This window comes from Phoenix dactylifera, chromosome 4 (genome assembly GCF_051530095.1).
Source record: "Phoenix dactylifera cultivar Ajwa chromosome 4, Ajwa_hap1_PhDact_Kaust_v1.1, whole genome shotgun sequence".
Taxonomy (NCBI): domain Eukaryota; kingdom Viridiplantae; phylum Streptophyta; class Magnoliopsida; order Arecales; family Arecaceae; genus Phoenix; species Phoenix dactylifera.
The window spans coordinates 44960298-44971348 of record NC_143193.1 but is presented as its reverse complement, the minus strand read 5'-3'; the positions used below and the strand labels follow the sequence as shown (position 1 = coordinate 44971348).

General features: G+C 38.8%; 1 protein-coding gene across 1 annotated transcript; it reads right to left on the bottom strand.

The window, feature by feature from the left end:
* Positions 1-3473: 3473 nt before the first annotated feature.
* LOC103699110 (glyceraldehyde-3-phosphate dehydrogenase 2, cytosolic) lies at positions 3474-9716 on the bottom strand. Its single transcript, XM_039118246.3, has 12 exons — positions 9582-9716; positions 9435-9458; positions 9184-9284; positions 7319-7434; positions 7115-7214; positions 6585-6731; positions 6428-6488; positions 6215-6312; positions 5028-5170; positions 4495-4578; positions 4223-4312; positions 3474-3713 (listed from the first exon to the last, which is right to left on the bottom strand). Exons 1-12 carry the CDS (start codon positions 9583-9585, stop codon positions 3668-3670), a joined length of 1014 nt encoding a protein of 337 aa, XP_038974174.1. The 5' UTR covers positions 9586-9716; the 3' UTR covers positions 3474-3667.
* Between the last annotated feature and the right edge of the window lie 1335 nt (positions 9717-11051).

Below are 11051 nucleotides of genomic sequence, written 5' to 3'. Positions count from 1 at the left end.
ATTATATATAAGAAGCTATCAATTGTTGAAGCAGAACTAAGGGCCGTAAGTGAGCAAGTTGGCATGAAACTTGCCTATCACAAAACTTTATAATGAGGAGTCAATGAGAGTATAATAGCATCAGAGATGAATTTGGTCGAGAAGCGACAACAAAGGTGGATCCACCATTAGAGCAAAGGTAGAGTAGATAAGGCTATTGCTTTACTTTATGAATCGCTGCCAAACAAGGGAGTGTCCATGCTTGATGTGTACTACTCTTCTACCAATCTCATTCATCAATGTAGACAGGGGAATGCTGCCACCACAGGAAAATCAGATAGAGATCACTAGAAATGAAAATACCACAATCGAGCCTTGTACATCAATGACATATAGAGCTAAATAAGCATAAGGTCCTCAGCTTCTGATCTAGGTCAAAAGGTACTTATCTAATCATCAAAATTTACTTACAGTAACTACATACTAGAGTTGCAAGCAGGAATTCAAGTTAAAGAGTACATACAAGGAAATGTGGTGAAAAAAGAAAGTCCTTGATGTGATGGAAATGAAATGGTCTTCATGAAATGATAAGTAACTGAAAAGATATATGAGTTTGATGGTTTAGATTATGTCACATGCAACTTTTTGCGACTTTTACAAGCCTACACCCACACAAACACAACCTAACAAAGATAGAGAGTTAATAGAGATGAAGACCGGAAAACTTGCAGAAGTAATGTTGGTGCAGTCATTACAAATAATAGTAAAATTATGATAAAAAGGAGTTGTTTTCTGGAAAGACAAAGATGATTCTGTCAAAGATGTCGCATGGAAAGTATGTTAAGACTCATATTAGGAGATCTGACTATTAATAACAGAAGTAGGTCCAAATCTGTCAAATCAAGTTAGGAATATGGAGGTAGCATTACCAAAGATAAAGTTAGTTAGTGCTTTTGAGTACAGATAGGTTACCAGTAAAAGTTCCATGAAATTTGTCAAGAATTGGGCTGGCAATGTTAACAAAATTTTCTTAGCACGTCTTTAAGATTTGGAGAATGGTAACTAGAGGAAAAAAGGCGAGAGAATTTCTTCTAAAAAAAGGTAGAAGCCATAGAATCAAACCGTGCACAATGGAACAGTTATGAATGTTGCAAAACGTCGACTTAGGTTCAATTTTTAAGTTGAGTAAATGTAGAGCAATATGTAGTTACCATATGCCTATGGTATCTTCTGACCACTTTGCATTCTCTATACAATATATAGAATGTTGTACCACCCGAATCATCCGGTTTGGAACATACAAAGCCGTACCGGAGATAGACCGGTACGGTTTCACCCCTAGATTCGAGAAATTGGTGAGAGAGGGGGAGAGAGAGAAGGAGAGAGAGGAAGCGAGAGGGAGGGAAGGAGAGGGAGAGGGAAGAAAAGGGCCAAAGGAGACGTTCCGCCCTTAATTTTCTTGTTTTGAAGGAAATAGGAGCCCGAAAGGCCTTTTTTTCACTATTTTTAAGTAAAGTACCTTGAGAAAAACAAGAGAAAGAAATGACAGAGAAAGAGAGAAGAGAGAGGGCTCTCTTCTTCTTCTCCAAAATAGGAGAGAGTTGTTCTCTCCTTCTCTTCTTCTCAGATCAGGGTGGTAGTGGCCAAGGCAGCCTACTTTGGTGGCGGCGACCCAGGGTGGTCCTTCGGCCATAGCCTCACTAGCAACGGTAGCCGACCAGCACAAGGAAGAAGGGAAGAAGATCCCGAGAAAGGTGGAGGATGATCCATGGCAACTCGGCTTGAACCATGGTTAACTCCTTAACCAGCAGCCACACGTTCTCGGGGGTCCTAGACAACGGCAAAACCTGGCCGAATTCGGCGATTGACAACGACGAAATTCAGAAGAAGGATACCAAAACAGGTCACCCTTGTTTCAAAAGATATTCTGGCGATTTGCCGGCTTAATTCAATATGGCAGCAGTTCTAGCTCTAAAACCAGAAAAAGAAAGAGAAGGAGGCGTAGGGCAATTATCTCGGTTTGACGAGGTTCCAGTGATGTCCGGTGGTCCTGATTTTCGGCGAACACAATAATGGGCAACCGCGAGCTCCACGGGAAGAAGAAGAAGAATGAAAGAGAAAGAAGGAAGATCGCTCGGGACCACCGGAGGCTTTGGAGGGAGAGAGCTCTCGCTCCGGCCCCTATTTCATTCGAAATAGAAGAATCGAGGGTAAAACCCTTCCTTCTTCAGCCCTCCCTATCTCTCTCTCCATCTCCCCCTCCCTTCCTCCCTCCCTCCCTCTCCACCCTCTACCCCTCCCTACCAGTTCTTCTATTGTTGGTACGTGCCGGAATGGAACGATGCAGTACCATACCGTACTGTAGGCCAACCGGTACAAATGCCAGTGTCGGTGCTGTTACTGCATACCTTGCTATACATTGTTACTAGATGCAGTCAAACCACTAGTTACTGGATGCGGTCAAACCACAAATAGGCCGACAAAATGGTCTATATAGCACTCTACAACTACACATATGGCTTACGCAATCCGCATATGATACCAATGCTATTAGTTCCCCAGCTGCCCCCATACCAAACTATGTTTTAAAACACTAGCCTGTAAATGTACATTTTCAAGCATGCAATGCTAAGAGTTCCTTTATTTTTGATATAAAAATATCAAAACAATTTATCAACCTAATATACCTTAACACGGCTCAGGTAATCCTAAATGCACCAAGGATTTGATGTGTTTTTACAATTAGATCAAATTTCTCAAAGCATTCTCTTTCATGTTTCTTGAAAACTTGGATATCTTTACAAGAATAGGCTCAAATACTTGCCATGATTGATCTATTATTTTGTTCGTTGCACAACACATACACCTCCTTCCTCTTTTCGATTTCCTAATTTTGGATAAGCATCAAAACGACGGTCACATGAACATATGTGCAACTGGTGACACTAAAAAAAAAATAGGAGGTCACAATATTGGATACTTAGAGATATTTGGACAGGAGGCATGGGTGCTAAGCATCCAAACATCTTTTCTTCTTCACCAACAACTAACTTTAACAAGCTCTATGATCTCTTGGTAAGAGTATGGAGTGATCAATACAATAAGGCAGTATTTTTGGCAAGGTTTATGAATTAGTTTTATTCTATACTAGTCCTAAAGTGGTGGTTTTAGGCCAGGGTGGCAGATTAGATGTCGTAGGTTAGTAGATGACTTAATACAGGACTTTTGTTAGCCCACCTATGTGCAAGGTGGGTAGATTAGTTTCTCCCTGCTAGAGAGTTTGAGGGTAGGAGAATGATCAATTATTAATAAGAGATCTCCATGGATGTTCTGCAGTGCTAACTAGTGTTTGATATTTTGTGAGGAAACCTAACCAAAGGCCAAAACAGAGCTAACTATGAGATAAAATCTTACACTTTTCACCCATGAAAAGGTGACCAGTACCTCAACTTAATTTGATTAAAACACAAACAAAGATCACAAACAAAGCAATATAAGAATCCATGTTAAATTGCAAGCCAAATCAGACAACTCATGGGAAGAAACAAAATTCCAGGTCATATTGACTCAAAAACAAATATGTAACCTCCCAGAACCAAAACAAATAAAACAAAGTTCATAGACCATCAAGACATTTATTATCTGGAAACACAAACCACTAGAACTCAGCCAAAAATACATAAAATTTCTACTGGGTGCTGTGGATGTGACGGACCAAATCAACCACGCGTGAGCTGCAGAACAGAAACAACAGAAGCCAAATTAAAAAAAAATCAAACCATAATAAAATCTCAATTTCATTGAAATGATAACCAAAAAAGCCAGACGGCGATCATACTCCATAATAGCTTTTTATGATGATCCTGAAGTTTGTATACCTCAAAAATTATGGAGGTTTTGTGTGTGCGTGTGTATATGTATGTGTGAGTAAAGGAAGAGAGAAAGCAATAGTCTGATACAGAGGGAAAGGTAAGGAAGATAGAAGGTGCAGTCACATAGACCATTGCTCTCCCAATTCCAAGTAATGAGAGATACCAGAATACATATTGAAGGTGATTTCTGGTATCACATGAGAGAACCGTGGAGTATAATGATCAACCCAACTTGTTCTGTTCACCATCTCATGTTGCCACACCTTTCCACTCAGCTGGGACATCTAAGCTGATGACAAATTCTGAGCAGCAAACAAGGGTTGCCATCGAGATAAATAAGTCAATATGAATGCCTTGCACAGAAAATTTACCTGTAGCCCCACTCATTGTCATACCAAGATACAAGCTTCACAAAGTTCTCGTTCAGAGCAATCCCGGCCTTGGCATCAAAAATGCTCGATCTGTCATAGTACAGAAATTTAGATAATACGCCAAATATGTACGTGACATTATCATATAGACACCAAGATCAACACTCGTAGCATGATTCTTTAGTCATGTCTTATATAAGACAAAAGAAAATAAAAGGCAAAACTAGCTAAACCAAAGAAATAGTAACTCATCACAATCAACAATACTGCACCTGCTATCACCAAGGAAGTCAGTGGAAACCAAGTCCTCATCAACATAACCCAAGATTCCTTTCAGCTTCCCCTCAGACTCTTCCCTGCAATATAGATAAAAGATCAATAAAAGCAATAATGATGGAATAGAACAAGACCATCATGACATAAATATAAACAGATGATAATGAACATCCTAAATGATTTAGCATGTATCCAAAAAAGGCAAAAACATCTAGAGATTAATTTGAACATGCATATCAAAAAAACCCAACACCTTTCAAGGAGCTCATTGTTCATTAGAGGGAGTAAAAAGAGGTGTGAAAAACAAAATCTACATCTTTGCAATATAAACTTGCACCATGCTCCATGAAAAGGAACAAGTTTGAGAAGGAACAGCAGCTCAAACATAGCTTCCATTCTGTCTTGTGAGAAACTTTTTTTGCAAAATAATAGGGCCAGAGCCCAAAATATGAAAAAAAATATCGTACTGGCAGATGTTACAAGATTTATCTTTTCCATAAGAAAGAAAATCTAATTGCTAACCACTTACTTGATCGCAGCCTTGATCTGTTCATATGTGGCTGGCTTCCCAAGCCTAACAGTGAGATCCACAACTGAGACATCCACAGTTGGAACTCTGAAAGCCATCCCAGTCAATTTGCCGTTCAAAGCAGGGAGCACCTTTCCAACAGCCTATACAATTACAGAATAAAAAGACTAGCTTCAGAGTTTGATTCAAACTGCAGCGTGAAACAACATACCAACTGAGTCAATGAAAAAGGTGCTTTAAGTCAGCTATGCTTGACAGGAGCAAACAAAATGATATATCAACAACTATGAAATTTGTTGAAATGTTCAAGATTGTCAACCGCTTGAAAATATTTGAATCCCATAAAAGTGCTTTAAGTTCATTGTTGGTAGTTAATAAAGTACATGCTCTACTACTACATATGATGACAAACCAAACAAATATTAATATCCCCTTCATCAGGACCACACAATAAGATTATGCCACGAGTCGTTAGCTTTATCTTGACTACCCTGCTTGTACATGATAGTCAAATAAGGGGGGTTTGACTGAGTGGCCAGTTCAATTAAGGGTTCCCTTGATCAAAATCCAGCTCACAAGACTAATCCATACACACAAGAGGCACATTACACATGCATGAAAAGGAAAGAATAAAATACAAAAAAGAGAATCTCTAATACTGCAGTGCGAAAGCCCACAAGAGCCATTTCATGGAAGCACATGATCACTTATGGCGTTAGATGAACAACTATATGCATCATCCATAGTATATATGTGCTCCAGCTGGAAAGATGATGCTAGCTTTAGGTGAATATATATAGATTTTCTTCATAAAATTGGCATGGGAAGCAGTCTCTTCTTCCTTCCTTTCCGTACGCTAAGCTAGCGGATCAGAGATAGAACCATTAGTGCCAGCTCTTGGTCAAAAAGAGTGATATAGCTATTGCCTATTCAGGAAAGGGGACGAGAAAAAGGAAAAGACAAAAAAAGACATCCAACTAGTTGGACTTTCTAAGCCATGCCAGCCCAGCAGGAACTTGCTTCAGACTGGCTCAAGAGGAAAATATAACAAATACGAGTTCTGTTCTGTGTTTCCATTGTAATTACAATTTAAACCAAAAGTAGGCGATTTAATGCAACAAAATTTCAATGTTAGCAGAAGGAAGGAAACAAGTTACTGGTCACACAAGGGAATTTGTATACGATACCTTGGCAGCTCCGGTGCTGCTAGGAATGATGTTAAAGCTAGCAGCTCTTCCACCCCTCCAGTCCTTGCTAGATGGTCCATCAACAGTCTTCTGAGTGGCTGAAAGAAAAGCATGATAAAAGCTTGAATTAAAGAACAGAATTAAGAAAATATTTAAAATTATAACAAATGACCATAAGAGGTTAAGAAATCCACTAAATCACTAAAGGCTTACCAGTAATTGAATGCACTGTGGTCATCAAACCCTCAACAATGCCAAACCTATCATCGATGACCTGCCATGATTCACAAAATCCAACATAAACCCTATTTCTGACAGGTTGTTGAGATATTCAGCTAATAAATGACAGCATAAGGAAGATATATATTACTTTAGCTAGAGGGGCCAGGCAGTTAGTAGTGCAACTGGCATTGGAGACGACATTAATATCTGGCTTGTACTCTTTCTCGTTCACTCCCACCACAAACATAGGGGCATCTTTGCTGGGAGCAGAGATAATGACCTTCTTGGCACCACCCTGTAATCACATAATGGTGTAACAAAAAAATTCCTTTAAGGATTCCTGTCCATTTACCAAAAAAAAAGATTCCTGTTCATATTTGCTATTTGTTCCTAAGAATACATCAGAAGCTACTCCACTAGCTGCAGCAATATGCCTAGAGGAAAAGAATTTGATGGTATTATCAATTGTTCTCTTCAGTCTGAGTAGCATTTAAATTGATTTCTAACAGAATTAGTTCTTAAGCATGAGACCAAAGTTTATTTTTCTATTTTTATGTTTTCTTTTGTTTTTTGTTTTTACAGCATCCTCACTGTGTTAGAAACCAGTCTTTCCTAAGTTATCAGGTAGAACCTAGTGATTTATAATGATTAGAGATATTAAAGAAAACAGGAAATAACCTTCAGATGAGCAGCAGCCTTGTCCTTGTCAGTGAACACACCAGTGGACTCCACAACGTAATCAGCACCAGTTTCACCCCATGGGATCTCCTCAGGGTTCCTTGAGATATCAACCTCATATTAGTTATTCCCAAAGGACATAACTAATTCAAAACTCAAAAGAGATCAATCAAGTTGGTAGCAAGCACAAATACAACATCCTACCTATAACCAAATACAGCAACTTCCTTCTCACCAAAGAGAAGGGTCTTGGAGTCCTTGACCTTGATATCATGATGCTTCCACTGCCCGTGAACAGTGTCGTACTTGAACATGTACGTCTGCAAACCATTATCCCACCAACAGAACATAAGCATTCATCAATCAAAATTCATGAGATAACATGATTAGTTTGATATGACTGTCAGCATGAGAATCAATGCAACCATGCAATGCTAAATGTTCCAATAAAAATGATAGATCCTAATAATGCACCTTTTTTGAAAACATTATCAAGACAAACAATGACCACTACTTCTTTTGGACGTTCTTTAACTTTTAAATAAAAAATTGGTTGTTTTGGTGGTCATTATTAGCTATTGTATCAGCTATGGTTCACCATACTGGACCGAACCGGACAGTGTGAGGCATGCCGTACCGGTTCAGTACCGGCACCCAATACAGATGGCGTACCGAGTATCGGTACGCCAAAAAGATATTGTACCATATTGTACCATACCGATATAATACTAATATGGCATAGTCCGATACCGAGATGGCGAACCTTAATATCAACCATTATAAAAATCAATTACAAGCAAAAAATATTTGATGTAACTACTCGTACAATAAAAACATTATTTGCTAAATTGACATAGATTTTTTTTTTTAAAAAAAAAATTAATCAGATAAAAGCTGGAACGTTCAGACAGCAGCCATTATCTGTGCTGCATAACAGACATCGAGCAAAATAACAGACATCATTTAAAATATAATTTTTGTAGAAGTTTGACATAATGCTAGGGAACCCAGCCATGTTGACAAAAGAGGGGGAAAAACGCTCTAATTCAAATGGCACAACCTGGTTGGTTAGATATAAGGGATCAGGCATCACACCATAGGGTTGTCGGGACTGGGTTAGGTCTTTCGTGCAAAAGATCATCATGGCCTTTCACACGACCACCTGATAGTGCTTTAAGATGCGATCACTTCTAATCATGCATGATCATATACAATCATAAGGGATCACCATCTCAAAGCAGCACCAGAGCCAAAACATTAAAACCCAAATGGTGCCAAAACTGTTGTTAAAAGGGTCGGGCTCCAAATTATTAAAGTTATAGAAACAATGAGGCCCACTAGATTGGCTGATCTGCATGACAAGAAAAAAAATGAACGCACGATAATTACAAGCCATAAACAGAATATTCTGAACACCAACAAAGTATTATCAAAGAGGATCGAAAGTACTTAACAAGACAAAAAAAAACAACGAGTGGGGCTAAACATCATGATCCAAAGTTATAAAAGCTTCAAAGAATCACAACCATCCGGAGTTTTTAGCCCGCAATCTTGGCATGTAACGAAATCAGTGGAAGATGGGATATCGGAAATAAAATAAAACTAATAAAGTGAAATAGAAACCGAATCCACTTTTGTTGATAAGTTATCCGATACGACGAAATGACGACGACGACAAGAAAGTACACCGATCTAGTGGTCAACGACATGGACCACCATAATAATTTATGAAGAAGAATAAAAAAGTGAATGCTTGCCAGATCACAGCAATGAAACATCATTTGAAAGTTAGATTAAAAAATAAAATTTTAGCGTAATTCCGATCGGATCACGGATTAAAAATAGCTGATCAATGAGCCATCACCCAGATCTAAGGATATCATATCTCACTCATCCTTCATCTTCTGGGCGATGAGCACGAAACCGATCAGAGGGTCCGGATTTTTCATAACAAAAAACAAAAATCATTTTTAAAGGATCTGGAACATCAGATCCGTTGATCAAATGGACGCAGACAGAGATCAAACAACATCATCATCATATATAGAATCATAGGTTTACATGTATACCATGTAGTCGGTAGTGATGAAGGGATCGTTGACGGCGACGAGCTCGACGTCGTTGCTCTGGAGAGCCACTCTGGCCACCAATCGCCCGATCCTTCCAAATCCTATCAACATAAAAACCAAATCAAACGTCACAAGACATATATGCATCAGGATCGAACCTGAGATCTATCCAGACCCCAAACTTTTGATCTAAATCGCTTAATATCATATGATACTCTAAAGCAACCAAAAAGAGCAACAAGAATGCTCACCATTGATTCCGATCTTGATCTTCGCTGAAAAAAAAAATCCAAAAACAAGAAAGAATGAGATCAGAATGCGATAAGAGAAGAAAACAGAAAGAGAAACATAGATGGATCGAGAGAGAGAGAGAGAGAGAGAGAGAAAGTTTTATTTACCCATGGTGATCTCGGAGACGAAACGAGAGAGATGGAGCCGACTAGCCGAGAGAGAAGAGAGGCGAGAGAGAGAGAGAAATAATGTGCGAGAAATGGTCGGGGTTTAGGGTGGTATATATGTCCGTGGTTTCTCTCTTTTTAGGGAACCGCCTGGTTTCTAATTTAAGCAGTTTAGGGTTCACTGTACCTGAGGAATATGCACGCCACAAATGTTTGCCACGTGGCTGCTTATTACTGGGTCTCTTCCCTCGTGCTCCGGGAGACCGTTGGAAGCGTTCTCGTCACGCGCTTCGGGGACGGCGCGAGTCGCCGGGGGGCGGCTATCACGTGATGTCAGGTGGGCTCTCACGTGAGTTGTTGGTGGCCCATGGTTTTGCTTGGTGGCCTTGGAGGTAACGAACGTTACTCTTATTTTAAAAGTAGTGCACTATAAGCGAAGGCGAAATTGAATTTGTTTTGGTCTTGTGGTTCAAAAATGGCCTCGAGAGTATATTTTATGCTTGCTAGGAGAATTCAAATTGTCTTATAGATGTTGTAGTTGTGGAATTCATGCATGTATGCTTCTTGTTGTTGTAGACTAGTCCTTTTTTTTTCATCTCTGTTGTATAAGATATCAAAATCCCATGCACCATACTATGTGCTATGTATTTCCTAATCGAGCACCTCCCCCTTTCTCTCCCTCTCCATACTATATCTCTCACAAACATACCAGCACAACACATTAAATATAGATACACAAAATAAAAAAAATCATAAGTATAACAGTTGAGGACCTTATATAAAAAAACTAGCTAAAAGTTATTATTTAGATTTCTTGATCCAATATAAGTATGCAAAATCTATCCAGCGAATAACTGATGTGGGACTAAATACATGCTCGCATGAGTTATCACATACTCCTTCCGTTTAAGCCTTGGCGTCTTCCTCAGGCTAAGAATTTAACGCCGTTTATAACAATTTAGGACCTCACCCAAAAAAACTAGCCGGAAGTTATTATTTAGGTTTCTTGATCCAATATAAGTACCTAAGATCTACCTAGCGAATAAATGATGTGGGACTAAACACACACTCGCTCGAGTCATCACAATAAGAGTAATATTATTTTATTTTATGTTCATTTCATTTATTAATCTTTTTATATATTGTTGTGCAAATATTTGTTGGGTACGACACATAGTACATAAATAGTATCCCAATAATGTTGGAGGCTAATAATATTTCACTTGTTAACGCCCAAAAGAAATCAAGGCAAAAAAGAAGAAAAATGGTTCAAAACACCCAGCAGCAAGAACTCCTTCTAAAAGCCATCATTAGTGTATAAGAACTCTCTGAATGTTGTCCACTCAAAATACAACTTGGATATCAATTGGCTTCTTCGCTCTGTAGGTGCGCTACAGTAGCTAAGATATACAACTTCCATTCGTCCATACCAAGTTTGCTTCAAAAATTACATATGTTGATCCCATTAAG